Below are 15863 nucleotides of genomic sequence, written 5' to 3' on the forward strand. Positions count from 1 at the left end.
CAGGTTTTCAGTGCAGTGGTGTCTTCATTTTATCTATCTATCTATCTATCTATGAATCTATCTATCTATGAATCTATCTATCTTTGAATCTCTGTCTTGCCTGATTTGGTTGAAACACAGCAAAGCTAAGACCAAACATCTGGTAAATGATTGCTCCTTTCACTTGATTTCACTCAAAACTCTGGAAATTAGCAGGTTATTTATTCATTATATTGTGATCTAGTTCCTTTGAACTGTATCTGACCTAGCCATTACTCCTCCTTTCCTGTACGGCTTTTTGTTTGCACAAACTCACGTGGAGTCCGGCTCCTTGTCCCTCTTGCCCAGACCGGGGATTCTGAAGGCTTTTGCTCGAGGCTTTTTCCCGCCTTCGGGGGTCAAAGCTGCCATGTACTCCTCAAAACCAACTGAAGCTACAGGCAAAAAATACAAATAATTTTTTACCATCTTTTTTTCCAGTCTTAATTCAGAGTAGATGGAGAAGGATGAGCTCACTGTACCTGGCCTCTCTTTGCCCGTTCCTTTCTGCTCAGCAAATTTCTGAATGAGGATGTCGACGCCAATGTTTTCCACATTCTGCTTAAACTCCTCGTGGACCTATAGCCCAAAGTGACAAATGAGCTCTGAATGCAAGGCTTGCCCCAGCTGAGGCGGTCCACCGTGGTTTTGTATAAAAAGATATTAAGTTGACAGGAAATGTAAACATATTACTGGGTAATTGTTTTACTTGAAGACATTCCTGACAATACTTAAACTCACAACTATAGAGTCTTAAAATAACAAATCAAAAAGTAAAATTAAAATAAATACTAATTATTTGCACTTCACTTAATCTAAGATTCTAAGGAGCTGGCAAGTTTACTTTGTAAAAGTTCACAGAACAATCTTTATAGTTAGATTGTTTTGTTACCACAGCTACACTCTGATGCTGTGAGTTTAATCTCTGAGTTTGAGCTCCATCTGTTCACAAATGCATCTTATAATACACCGGAGGAAACCCTGAACTGCTTTTATTGCTCCCACAGTTTAGCACATTTTCACAGAGCAAGTATACTCAAGCATCAGTTCTTGTGCTAAATCAATAAACCAAGCCTTAAAAATAAAAAAATTTAGAAAGAATGAACCAAAAGGTGATGCTACGTCCAGCTCATAACTTATTCTACTCTGAAGACTGAATCCCAAATGCTTACAGTACAAAGGGGAGTGAAAGACAGAAAAGCGAAGCTCCAGATAAACAGGATCTTCATCATCAAAGCCGTGAAGTCTGACTCACCTGTCCCACCTGGACGTGGGTGTCCTCTATGGAGTGAGAGTAACTTTTAATTAACTGTTTCATCTGCCTCAGATGCGCCTCTTCGATCTCCTGAAACCTCTGCTCAAACGTGAACACAGTCGCAAAAACACACAGAAGAAATTAGAAATTTTCCACAGAAAATCCTGAACTTGTCATATTAACTTTGATTTAAAACGAGAACTTACTGTCTAAGCATTTCAAAATCTACAAGAGTATTACGAAAAATGATCAGTTACACAACAATAACTGTCATTGTGCAACTTAAAGTACTTTAAGAAGTTAAATCCACATGGCATTTCACTTTCTCAAACAAAAAAAAACATATTTCAATAACTGCAGGTGTCAGTATTTTCATCATTTTCCTTGTTAATGGTAAAAGATGCACCAAGACACATAAGAGAAAGCAAAAAATACTTATTTTAAGAAAAACTTTCAAAAGACCCCTTTTCCAGAAATGTAAGAACATTTATATTTGTTTGTACTCTCTTTCAGCCAGATCTTTTGTTAGTTTATTTTACAAGTACAGTCTTTAAGAAATGTATTTTTGTTCAGGAAGTTCCACCAGTGAGAAAATAGGAAGAGGATTTTTGTAAATTTAGTTTTACATCCAGATCTATTCCTCTAGAGTTGCTATATGCAGCGACATGCTTTTATTTTGTCGTTTGGTTGGTTTAGATACTGCAGTAAAAACTAAAATTATTAAAAATGAGTATTATCGTTTACCAGTGTGGTAGCTTCAACTGAAGACTGGAGCTTCTTTAACCCCAACATTTAGTAATAAAATCAAATGGGAAGTACACTGAGCCTTCTGTATTTGCAGGGATTGGGGATCACAACCACCCACAAATTTTATTTATGAAAAGGTTTCCCTTTCTTCATTCTTTTTACAATAATCCACTAACCTGTGTGTCTACAAACGAAATCCAAGTAAAATACATAAAGGTTTGGGGTTTTTAAAGTGACAAATGGGAACAAGGTTGAATGAGATGTCTTCCAAGGCACTGTAGTTTCACGTTAATATTTGATGTCAAATCATCCTAATATTAAAACGAGGAGGAAAATGCACACACAAATAAAAACCTAAATTAGTTCTCCAAATCCAAACTAGCTGGGCTCATTAAAAAGTGCAACAAATTATATATTTTCTAGTCTAACAAAAACACCTTAACAATTACAGCCAGACCTTCCTCCTCTGAGCTATTACAGGAACTAATTGGTCACCAGGACTCCATTCATTATTTCAAATGTAAAACACAGAAGTGCTCATTGGGATTTGTTAAATATTTCCATGGAAACAGCTGCCGTAACCATGGAAGCACAGAGGCAGTGATTAAAGGTAATGAGCATTTTACAGCTTGTGTGTGTGGAAGTGGGTGTTTAGGAGTCGGGGGTTTAGGTGGGCTGAGGTTCCTTTATCAGGGGCAGCGTGCGGTTTGATGGTACATGAATGGATGGGATAGCGGGGTTCTGTTCTGGTGTGACGCCACACAGAGCGGCTTGAAGCCAATGAGAAGGAGGAATGGATGAAAAGTCAGATCAGAGGGAGGGCGATCAGGAACGCTGGAGTCGACGCTGACCTGGGCGGACTCGCTCATCTTCTGCTCAAACTCTCCTCCCACACGGTTGTACTTCTCGATGCACAGCGCAAAGGACTCCGCCGCTTTCTTAGACTTCAGCTCCGCCTAGCGAGGAGAAGAAGAAAGAAAATTGCAGCTTTCAAGCTGCTGACTCACAGAGCTGACATTAAATTTAACAGAACAGCTATATTGGGACAATGTCAGAACTGTAATTAGAAATACTCAGTGTGAACTAATGCGATACGTGATTACTGAGCTGTAGCACGCTGGGTGTCTGCAAACAGTGGATCTTTGCTCCAGAGTGAGACAAGGGAGGTAACTGTGCATTGTAGTCACACATCAGTCAACAATAACGTGACATGATCAAACATCTCTGACGAATCTGAATGCAAAGCTTAAGAGAACATTACCAACAGCTGAGTAATAGTACTCGTCCATTTCCTGGTAATTTTGAGCACTCAAGTTAGCTCAGTTGTAAGTATAACTACAAAAGAGAGACATTTTTAAATCTAAAACCGGAAGAGAAATATGGATGTATGGATGGATCTATTAGACCAGTGGTAAAAGGAATAAAGTGTGGAAATATCCTTCTTTTCTTTTTCCATACTTATCCAAAGCAGGAAAATTCATAAAACAATCTTTTTTTTTTAGTTTTCAAGCTTTTTCAAAGTTTTTGAAAAGTAAAAGTTTTACTAGCAATCCAACCACATTAAGGCATTACTCTGTTAACAAATGACACTGCAAATGTGGTAAATTTCAAGTCTCTGAGTCTTTAGGATGAAAAATGCAGCACAGTTAAATTATCTCAATTTATTTCGCAAAATTTTTTATTTTAGTTTGCTCACTTCTATGCCAAATGGCAGAGAAGTAAATGTTAAAGTGGCAGCAAACCTTCTCCAGTTCTTTCTGCGGTGCTCCTTCCTTCCTGAGTCGGTCCAGCTCCAAACACTTGGTGTGGTAACCTTCCTTCGACTTCTGAAGGTGGCCGTTCTGGACCTGCAGCGCCTGCACAGCATCCACCGTTCCAACCATCTCCTCCTTTGTCTGGTTGACACACAGTTCACATTTGATGTCTTGGCTTTATTAAGGGCACGATACAAGCAGGCTACATGCAACACATAATGTTTACATCCCAAACGTTTACCTTACGATGAACTTTAACTTGCTCGTCTCCATACTTGTTAACGTCCCGGATCAAATCGTTCATCTTCTTCATGAGCTCCAGGTGGCAGAGAGCCAGTTTGTCAGAAGATACCCTAAAAACATCCCACATGGGCGCAAAAGTCCTAAAGACGACACAGATAACCAATCATTAACACTAACGATTGGAAAAATAAAGATTTAACAAAGAAAAAATATTCTTTTTTTTGTCTCTAATAATTAATAGTGGAGCTGTAAATGGCTTTATGCATGTGCAACTTTAATTTAACTAACATCTGGTTTCAAAGCAGATACTTGAGGTTTGTAGTACAGCTGCAGAAATCTTACATTTTGTTCATCCTTTGATGAACAAAACAACACAAACAGTTAAAAACACACATGCATTAAAGTACATAAGCTAAATATCACACAGGACAGTCACTTAATCATAAATATGGACATTTGGTGATGCAGATGGCACTCGTACATATAACACATGCAGCCATATTGATAATTACAACAACAAGGGAGAAAAGGCAGCACCAGCTACATGTCTGCACTCACCCCAGTTGACTTCCATTACTTGCTATTTTTGCTAGTTTGCTCATTGATTTGGAGTAAGTCTCTTCAATGGCAGCCCTGGAAAACAAAAAATATTTTAACACAATCAAGTCATTTAGAGGAATCTGTGACACAGCAGGAAATGGGATTATACAAAAAAATTACAGTGCTGTAAAAAATAAATGTGAGAAGACAAAGTGATCCAACATGTGGGGTTTCTGGTTGCATGTTTATAGCAAAACTATTAAATGAAAAGGGCTATTAAAACTCAGCACAGAATAGCTGTTGTGCTGTTATAGCCCTCACAGCAGATCTAATTGCTTTGATTCGCCAAACAAATGGAGGAATTTCATAAAGTTTTCTACAGCAAAAAGCTTTCAGGGAACAAAAAATAAATAAAGTAAGGAGGAAATTCATCAGAACAGTTGCCTAACCCTGATCTGGCTGGATCACACTCTGGTACCAGAGCGCTTGTGTTTCATTTCCTGACCGCTGATTCGTTGTGTGCTGCTGTCAAACAGATAAGTGAGTTCCTCCTGTGAGGAATGTGGACAAGTGTTCTGAATCAATGTCAGGATTATATCAGCAGCATAACAGCTTCCTCTGTGCGTGCCAACTTTCAGCTCTGACATTAAATACCCTGTGGAATCCTACTTTCATTACAACAACAACCTATTCCACTTTTTACTTTGACTGCAGCATTTACGCTGCAGCCAAGTCTATCAAACTCGCATATGTGTTTTGCAGAAATAAAGAAAGTGAGCATCATAACTGCTAATAGTGCTTCAGTCAGAAAGAGAAATCTTGGCTTGTGCCCTGTGTTCAGAGAGAAAGTGTTTTGAAATGAGATAAAAATTAACTTTTCTTGTTGTTTTGACTTTAAATATCTACAAGCACCGAAGGAGATAAATACAACCCAGTTAGAAAAAATACCCTAGCTTATTAATTTAAGTGTAATCAAATTTTGTACATCAACCAGATGTAGAAACATGTGAAAGGTTCATTTAAAGAGAAAATTTGAGTCAGTTGATCTCAATAAACAGACAGTCGGTCAGGAGTGGACACCTTATTCTATTAAAGTCAAACTTTATTAAACTCTAAACTTTACAATAGTGAAGGAGGTGGACTTTACACAAGAAAAGGAGGTGGAAAGCTGTACTTTCAGACAGAGGCATTTGAAAAAACATCACAAGATTTTGACTTTTCAAAATTTAGGACCACATTCACTTTCCACAGGAGTAATTAACACATTCTACAACCAACTCTGATTAACAGAAATCACCTGGAATCAAAGTGTGGACTCATATGTCACAAATAAATACTTCTGAGCAGAATGAAATATTTCCTGCAGCATAAACTTTACAGCAACTGTGTAACTGCAGAAAAGAGCCTGCAAACAGCAGAATCTATAACAAAAACACAAATTAAACTGAAAATGAAACCCACATGAATCCTTTCAAAAAGCCAAGATCAAATAGATTAAATTGCCCCCCTAAAATCTATTCTTATCCTTTTGTATGTGAAGACCTTTTAACTGAATAGTCACTGATTAAATCACTGCTTATAACAAGAATTTAAGTCTGATGGGAAACCAGGGAGTGGGCTCTGATAAAATGAGAAATAATCTGAATCTGCTGATTCACGACAAAAGCTGCCTGTTGTTGGATTGTTAAAGTATTACATATAGTTTTTTTTTTTATGAAAGTCGTAAAAGTTTAACAAGAATACAGATGTAAGCTCCTCCACTGTTACTAAAAACTAAAATCAGAGCTAGAACTGAATATAAATTTCAGTCTCAGCAGTTCTTTTTGTATGTTTTCATGAAATATCGGCAACAACAGAATGGTGGTAATGAGACAAGTTTCTTAAAGTTTGTTTTTATTAATTAGATGCAAACATGTTGTTACCGACTCAGCGACTTCTACCCTTGAAAATACATATATGCTTCTTTGTTCCAAAGTAATAAAATAGAGCACTTTATTTAAAATTTTTTATTTGAGAAAATATTTTCACCTCACCCAAAAGATGAGTTGGGTTTTCTGGCTCTAAAATTTTATTTACAGCAGCGACAGCAAACCCGGTTCTTTGGGTTGAAAATGTTGCAGAGCTTTGTGAATGGAGAAAGAAAACAATGTTCATTTGATCAAATTTAAAGTTTTCTTTAAATTTTATTAAATTTACAGCAAAGAGCTTCACCACATGAAGTAATGGTGTTTCTCCAAACATCTGATGTACTTAAGCAGCAAAAAGTAATGGCGAAGACATGAATCAAAGTTCAGGGCGTCGATTTGAATGACATTAAGAGGAATATACTTGATTTTTCTGTAATCTGTACGCTCCTGACGCGTCTTTGAAAGCACACAGGTTTAAACGCATGAGCAATAAACCAGCAGATGAAACTAAACACTTCATTTCTAATCTCTGAGCACATCACCCAGCCTTGCCATTTTCTCCTCTTTTTCTCCGAGTACAGAGTCAGGAATGTCGGATTTCACCGAGCCACCTCCCACATCAACCTTACCTCTCTCTGACAAACTCGGCCAGCTCTTTGGTTGCCAGCTGGCCATGCTTCATGTTGTGGTACAGCACGTCAAAACCGGCATTTTTCTCCCCCTGCAGAGGCACAAATTAAAACAGATACCTCCTGTTAGCACCAAGTCAGGAAACGTCAAACTGGCAGAGATCATCTAGGTGATGAAAACTGTTTTTCAGGGTTACAGAGAGCAAACAAGTTGCAGTAAAACTAGAAAAACAGTCTCACCGGTATACTAAACTAAATATATTATGACCGTTATTTGGCTGTTTTGAACTACAAACAATCGGCAGTAACCAGGTTTCAAAATGTTATAATGCACCTTTCTTTAATATTTTTACATAAATAGAAATCAGTTTGGTAACAAAATTTACTCACTTGTACTGATCTCATCCTGCTTAGTTTTACATTTTGGCGTCATTTCTGATTTTTATTTTTAACCAACTCTGTTGTTTGAGCACATTAGCTTTTTGCTGGAGAATGAATAAACATGGGTTTCTTTGCTCAACACTAAATCCCTGGAACCTTTCAGGGAACAACTTTGGAGATGTTGCTGCGCTGCGAACAGACACGCTTCCTCCTGGCTTAATGCAATTAGGTTGTTATTTGTGAGCACTGATGTTTAGTGAAATTGGCCAAAAACATGTAGGATCAGTGATCCAGAGGATAAACTTTGTATTTTAGTGTCCATGTCCTAACTCCTTTATTTTATTTTTATTTAACTCCTTTATTTTATTTTTATTTTTTTACACTGACTCTCGATTTATTTACCAGTCGATCCAAGTTCCTGTCCTGCAATGACCTGCACCGAAAGATTATTTTAGTAACCAATTATTGTATTAATTATTTTTATGATTAATAAGATAGAAAACTGGCCCATAATTTAACCACTTCAGCACATTAAGAGTACATAAAAAATGCAAATGTATAAATAAATCCCTTTTTAAATAAGAAAATGAAACATTTCATTGCATTCCTTTGGAGTACTTGCTCTTTTGAAGAAATTGATGCATATTTTCAGATAAACAAAATTCTAATCTTAAACAGAAAATGCATAAATTGTACTGTTTTGGCTTAACTGCTTCTGACTATTGTCAGTATCCTCCAGTTAACAATAAATTACTAAATAAACTGACAATTATTTCAATAATCAATCACGATTCATCTTTTCAGCCCTAATAAAGACACTCATCCATTAATACAACTAGTATTTAGAGCAAATATAGCCCGTCTTGGTGAGTTGTTTTGAAAATATGTTGGAAATGCAGTGTGATTTTTGAAGATTGACTCCTCACTTGCTCCACCATCCCGTAAAACCACGATCAGTTGTAATTTTGATGGATGGCGATGCGGAGGTGCTGCACGCTGCACCACCACGGCAGAGCAAATACCCTCATTAACTATAATGGGTGAGGATTTACTGCAGAGTCCATTCTGTGGTGGAGTGAAGTCAAGATGTAAATTGGGTCTAAGTGATGATGTGTCCAACATCTGACACTTTTCTGTGAGGCATTCAGCATTTCCCTACTGTTTGAGAAAAGAAATGTGTCAAATATAATGAAAATACTACAAGAAAACCACCACTCTCTTAAGTATTACGTTCATTTTTTCCATCTGTCAAACACAAATGTCAAAAAAAAAAATGTCAGAAAACCAGAATGCCTCCTGCACAACCAGGCAGATTTAACAAACTACATCATCACCTCGGGTCCATCAGTGCTGTAATTTTACAAACCTACACCTGTCTTTACATAACTCTCTATAATCCATGCAAGTCCAGCTGAGACAAACACACAGTCACTAAAATGGGTGTGTCTGGACTTCAGCCTCACCACATTTTTAGTAAACAGTTGGACTCCTTGTGCAGCCACAGACAGCCAGCTGCATCTCAAGACCTAAAAATAACCCGTTTGAGAAGAACAGACCCTTTTCCAGGTACCAGGGGAATGGCTGGAATGCCAAGAAAAGCTCGGCGGTCACCACACAGACATGTGTACCCAACAAACGGAGACACAGACTGCAAGCTGAGAGGAATCTTAAACCGACAACACCAGACTAGACAACATTAAGTAATCACCATCAATCTCTTGTCCATAACTCCATTATTATTTAAATAGAAAATCTGATTTGACTTTAATAGATGTTCCATGTCCTTTTGGTCCTTCTTAAGTAATTTGTGCACATTTCACAATTTAACCCAACATTACAGGACTTAATCTGGTAGCTTTAAAGACATATTTTCCTCATTTCAGAAATAAAAAAACTCCTGAGTCCTGGTTCAGGGATAAGATGGATAAAAAGTGGTTGTTTGTAGGGGCATTTCTTCACATAATGCCCCTCAGAGCATCTTTCTCAAACCTTGTTATTAATCAGACTTGTCAAGTCTCACCTTCAAATAGTCCTTTAAAACCTTCAGTACCTTAGAAGATCCAATACTACTAAACAATTTTAAAATATATTGTGTTTTTACACAAGTTTTGGAGAACATTTTAGGAAACTTTTATACTAATTTCACAATTTGGACAAATTATTCAAGATTTAAAGATATTTAGTTTAACAGTAACCTTAAAACAAGAGGCTATAAATGAATACATGTCAATTGTTCTGTTTTATTTAATTTATTTATTTACTGTTGTAAATGGTGGTACTGTCAGACACACTTTGTAGTTGAAAAGGCAGACAAAGAAATCCCTCATAGCTTGTTGCAGTTGTGAATGCCTAATGTTGAAATTCCACCCTCACAGAAAGGTGAGCTGACAGCTTCAGTTCAGGCTTCAACCAAACGCACGCACGCACGCACGCACGCACGCACGCACGCACGCACGCACGCACGCACGCACGCACGCACGCACGCACGCACGCACGCACGCACGCACGCACGCACGCACTCTTCACAAGCACTTTTCAATAACTTTTATTCATTTTTTATTCACTTTTATTGCCTAATCCCAACCAAAAACAGTAATACTTCTTTTTGCCCAAAGGAACAGTGGGTCTTCACAAGGTAGTATTTGTAGAAAAACTACGTCTTACAAGGTTAGAAATCTAAAACACACACACACACACACACACACACATACCTGCCTATTCAAAGCCAAACGCAGCACCTGTCCGCCATAACTGGCAGGCTGGAGTAGCAGCTGCATACAAAGCCAGTCTGTCTGTTGAAATGTTCATCTGATCCTGCATGTTGCTTCAAATTCAATATGCAACAGGAAACTGCATTCTAGCGTCTTGATAGTGCAATTATTGTGATTCAATATACAGTAGCTCTGCCTCAAATTGACAAAAATCATTAACAGTTTATAGTGTTTCCGAAGTAAACTAAAAATGTAGCGAATGTGCAAATACTCTAGGACTGCAGAGTATATGGCATTTATTTATCCTCATCACAATGTTGGTGTCTGCAATATTCACATTGGAGAGCAATGATGATTGGCAAACATATTCCAACAGTGTTGGACAGCAGATGGTCACAATGGACATATATGACTTTACCTAAAATACTAATAGTCACAGATTGACGGAAGATCCAATGAGAGACAAAATAGAGGAAAACAGGAATATGTTTTACCTGATAATCGCATCAGTTACCGATACCACAATCGGAAGGTTTTCTAATCAGAATCAGTGTGTGTCATCATACAGAAGTACCATGAAATTACTTTCATTCAAAGAACAAAGAAAGAAAAATGAACATCATAAGACATGGTGCAACTCTTGACCAATCACTGCTGGAGATTGACATCATTCCCAGACCTGTGAGAATGAGCCGACAAAGACTACGGATAGATGGATTTCAAAATCCATCTACAATTATAGAACGCATCAACATGTTTACAACACTTTAGATCACAAACTTGAAGCTATAAAACACAAACATTTCCATAAAATCAGAGTGTGAACACTGAAACGTCCAGCATATCACTGACATTTAAAGATATTGCTCCAGCAAAGTGATAAAGAACAATATTTTTAGATGTGAATTTTGGCCAAACCTTGTAAATTAGGGAAGCTACAAACATTCCCTGAGTGCCATAATATATTCTTTAAACTTCAGCTGAATGATACATTTTTGTCATCTGATACATTCAACCCCTCATACTTTACTCTCCTTCTAATCTCTTATTCATCATTAAGTTGGCCGAGTCGGTCATGCGTGATTGGGTTCATTACCATGACAATAACACGAATGGTGGCAGTAGAGACGCCGGAAAGTTTGGGGGAGGTTTAAAGAGATTAACAAGTTTCTTACAATGATTCACACACTGTGGGCCTCTGAAACTCGGCAGAGATCTACTTTAAATTCTTAAAGAGAAAATATTTTAACTCTGTAAACAGGAAGCCAGTAGCGGTATGATGAATTAAGATGACTGTTTTTTCCTCTTCTTATTTGAAGCATTAAACATTAGGATTTAAAAAAAAATTGAGGTTACAATCTTAAATCTCAAAGCAAAATAAATGTAGCACCAAACAACAACTTTACATGACATATCAAATAAAATAAAGTTGTATTTTTTAGCTGTTAAAGCACGTTAACAACCCAAGACTTTAAAATAATTGATATTGGATTTAACTGGGACTTTTATGTTTTTCTCTTAAACAACTAGATTATTTGTTCAGGTTTAAAATTAAACTACAAAATACAGATTGTAAAATGTGAAGTCACACATGAGCTATTTATTTACCAATGCAGAGCAAACTCTGTTGCTCTAAAACTGTAACAATTTGCTGGTATAATTAGACGTTTCTTTCCAGCAGTTGCAATGCTCATTAAATAGTCAAGCACACACAAATGGACCTAATAATTTTCTTTACATATGGCTACTGAGGAACATGTTCCTCTGTGTTGTCTACTGGAGAACTGTCTGTGTGTTTTGTGTGTCCAAGTTGAAATCAAGCTCTCTTGGTTCTGATGAGAGACAAATGGCTACACATCTCCCAGGCTTTAGCTCTTATAACATAAGGAAGTGAAGCTGGTCAACCTGTGTGCCAGAGGTTTGCTGACTCGTGCAGAGCGGTTCTGCTTAGTGGGCAGGTTGAGCTGAGTGAACACTTCCACAGCAGAGACGGGTCGGTACCATCAGAAACAGAGAGCTGCAGCTCTGCAGCACAGATGGCCGGTTTGTTGACTGATGTAAACATTCACATCTGCTTCTCTGAAATGATTTTCCATTTGTTGTATTAAACATGAGAAGTAGACATACGGCTGCTTCCTGGATAGAAATAGATGTCATCTGTCATGATGTCTGTGCTTGTAACTGAGATATTAATTTGTGCGCTCATGAAGGTGTATTTCCTGTAAACCGGAATAACTAATCTGTCAAACACCAAATACAATTTTTTTTAGATTCCAAGGAAAAAGATTGCTCTTTAGAAGGCAGTACCTTCTTAAGTGTTATGCTTTTTAATCAAAAAAAAAAAAAGCAAAAAACAAAGGGTTTTCCTAAATTTAGAAAAAAGGACAGCAATGCAGGTGTCTAGAAAAATGTTCTGTATTATACATTTTTGGCTTTTTTGGCTGGTTGACCAGCAGTCTGTTGCAACAAGCAACTTTCAATGGCATCTCTAGAAATCACTTTAAACCACAGAAATGATTTACATCGAACTTGAGAAAATGCCAGAGAAAATATTTTCGTATTTGTTTCAGGTGGATATTTTGGTGCAAAGCAAACTGGAATAATGAAGCAGAACTTTCATTTGCTGAGGATGTATTTAATCATAGCTGCAGGCTTCCCCCCTGAGCATGGTCCTTATGCAGTTAATGGAAAAAGACAGAGCTCCATGAGGAGGCTTTGTGACCGGCTGTGAATGTTCTTGAGCCAAACAAGACGAGGCTGTGTGAGCAGCTCGTTCCCAAGCGGCTCTGTTGGCTAATTAACTAAAGGGCTGGTTTGTCTTGCACAGATTTTTAGATCTGAACAGACTGGGTGGGAAAGCGCCTTTTCCTTACTGTTAAACAGACAGGCTTGTAAGCAACAAGCTGTAGCTAAATAACTTTAACTCATTAAGAAGCTACTTTTGGGTGCTCTACTTACGTTTCCAGAATTTAAAATTACCTTCTGCATATGTTGAATATGATTTTTTTTAATGTGAATATGCGCCAAAAAGTACCAAGTGTAAACTATTGTTCACTGCTTTCAAGTGTAATAATTTATTTTGTGCACATTCATTTGAAACAATCAAGATAAACACAAGAATCTTTTCATGTACGAGTTCATAGGGCTCAACTTTGCTGGAAATAAACCCCTCTAATCTTACAAAGATTTTTTTTGTTTTGTTTTCATTCTGTTCGTATTTCTGTCTAGTCTTCTGTGTGTTGACTATTTATTTACAAAAGCACTAAGCAGAGCCGCAATATTAATTTTGTTGTTCTGTTTACTGTGCAATGACAATAAATCTAATTTAATCTAATAATAGATCATGAGACTTATTTCCAAAAAAAAAAATCTAATTCAAAATTGAATTTCCTTAAGAAATGCATGAGTTTATGGGCAAATAATGACATTTTCTAAACAAATGTCTTCATGTACAAATCCTATATGTAGAACTATTTAAATATAAATACATATATGTAAAGCCAAAATATAATGCAAATCAAGTTCACACTAATGTCTGAAATCTCTTCATCCTGTAAAAATGTTTACATAACAGCAACCTGACATACTGACAGTTTGGTCACATATGTTTTCTGTCTTAATGAAGTTTAAAGCCAACCGTAATAATTATTATTGACATTTTCCATTTCTCTATAAAGACAGTTTTCTTGCCCAGGACCATTTTCAACGCCCCACAAACAACCATTACTGTGGATATTTCAAAGTCCAAAGAAGGGAAGAAAGGAAAGTAGGGCGCACCTGAAATAGATGCGGCAGGTGTGCAAGAACACAACAGAATGGAAAATGTCAGGACTCATTAAAAAAAAGCAGGCGACAAAGAGAAAAGGAGACGCCTAGAATAGCTGAAAAACATACAATGTGATCAGAACAAAGCAGAAAGGTCAAAAGAGTATACATGACAAAAATAGTAGCCAACATCGGTCCGTCATTGAAACAACTCTCTTGTCCCAGGTGGCCCATTTGGACCCACTGGAGCCAGCTCCGTTTTAGAAAATTCACAGAAACTGAGTTATCACAGTGCTAAGTTGCTACGTCACAGCAAACATCAGTCTGTGACAGACTTGGTGCTTCTCCAGATTTCCGGGCCAAAAAGAACAAAATGGAGTTGATATCAATCACTGGCATCCAGCCAAAACTGGAACCACCTCATTAAAGAATGGTTAAACAACAAGAGCTTCCTGTAGCTGAATCCAAACCATTAATCTCCTTAATTTGCCATGAAGCAAACTGGAAACTGGCCATTATGCTGTACATTAGGAATCTGGTCGGCCAGTTTAGAAAATGGAAGAATAAAAAGAAAATTGTCAAATTTCTGAACAGCTAAAACAGATTTCATACCTTCCCTCCCTTTTCTGTTAATTCCCAGGTAAAATATTACCTAAGCTCATGTTTTCAGTTGTATTCTCCAGGTTAAAACAGTTTTAGCATGATATTAGACAATCTACCAATGATATTGGTAAATATTGGTATGATGACTTTAATTGTGATATTTTTTTCTTTCCTCCCTTTAAGCAGCAGAAGCATATTCTCCATCAGTGACTGGAATGCAAACATCTGGAGTTCAACACATGTAAAGTAGTAAAACAGTAGTTATTATGCAATTAAATGTGTTTTCTAGGATACTCACCCAGAAGTTGTTCTGAAAGACAGCCATTGTCACTCAAAGGTAGCCAGCAATCTGTAAAAAAAAGAAAAAGAGGTGAAGAATCATCCCAGCAAAGACTGGTATTTTTATTTTCTTCCAATCTGACATTTTTTCCACTACCGGAGGAAATAACCTCAAGAAAACATTTTAGATTTCTTTATTAGTTTGGAAAAGGCATTCATTTTCCGTCCTGGTTGTACCAATTGGCCACCTGCAGTATCAATATCGCAGCAGATTGCACAAAAATGAGTTCTGTAAAAATGTTTTCTTTATAATAGCTCCTGAGACACCTTTAGTGTAGGATGGGGGTCCCTGGGAAAGAGAAGAGAGAAGCTTAACAAATGACTTGAAAGCAGAAAGTCAAAGGATGGAGGCTGCTGATGAAGGAGGGGGAGTTGCATTAGGGAAGAGGATAAGAAAGAATGGAGGAGAAGACAAACTGAGGTGTCAGTAAATACAAAGCATGAAATATATGCAGTTATAGGGTATGAAGGGCTCTTTAGACACCATGTACAACACTAAAAACGATAAAAAAAGCTGTTCCCAGACCTGATATTTACAAAACCCGTAACGCCTGGTTTCAAAACCAGGAAAACTCATACATGAATAAATAAATTAGTGCTAAAGCTAACATTTATTTTAGAAATGGATTATTCTGACAATTAATCGAGTAATCAGATGTTTTTTTAAACCGCACAGTCTGTAGATTTTTCATTTAACCATTTAAGCTCATTTTATACAAGAGTATATACAAAATGCAAATAAAAACATTTATTCATTTTTAAATAAGAAAGTAAACATTGTTGCCTAAATCATTTGTAGCAGAGGATGCATCTGCAGCTAAAAAAATACAAAATGAATACTTAAGCCCGTTATGCTTCACTTATCAGTGCAGTGCAATCTGTTGACACTTTTTTCAATTAACCCATTAAGTCGTTTTTTTCAGCAAATGCCGTATATTAGAGTTATACTCCAAGTACACTCCAATTAATGA

General features: G+C 37.0%; 1 protein-coding gene across 1 annotated transcript; it reads right to left on the reverse strand.

Annotated features, from left to right (window-relative positions):
• Nucleotides 1–27: 27 nt before the first annotated feature.
• On the reverse strand, nucleotides 28–14928 carry fcho1 (FCH and mu domain containing endocytic adaptor 1). Its single transcript, XM_088008013.1, has 9 exons — nucleotides 14852–14928; nucleotides 7094–7185; nucleotides 4576–4650; nucleotides 4016–4157; nucleotides 3763–3915; nucleotides 2872–2976; nucleotides 1274–1372; nucleotides 501–597; nucleotides 28–413 (listed from the first exon to the last, which is right to left on the reverse strand). Exons 1-9 carry the CDS (start codon nucleotides 14876–14878, stop codon nucleotides 292–294), a joined length of 912 nt encoding a protein of 303 aa, XP_087864139.1. The 5' UTR covers nucleotides 14879–14928; the 3' UTR covers nucleotides 28–291.
• Nucleotides 14929–15863: the final 935 nt, after the last annotated feature.

This window comes from Poecilia mexicana, unplaced genomic scaffold (genome assembly GCF_051168715.1).
Source record: "Poecilia mexicana isolate PSO_F unplaced genomic scaffold, ASM5116871v1 scaffold_8, whole genome shotgun sequence".
NCBI lineage: Eukaryota > Metazoa > Chordata > Actinopteri > Cyprinodontiformes > Poeciliidae > Poecilia > Poecilia mexicana.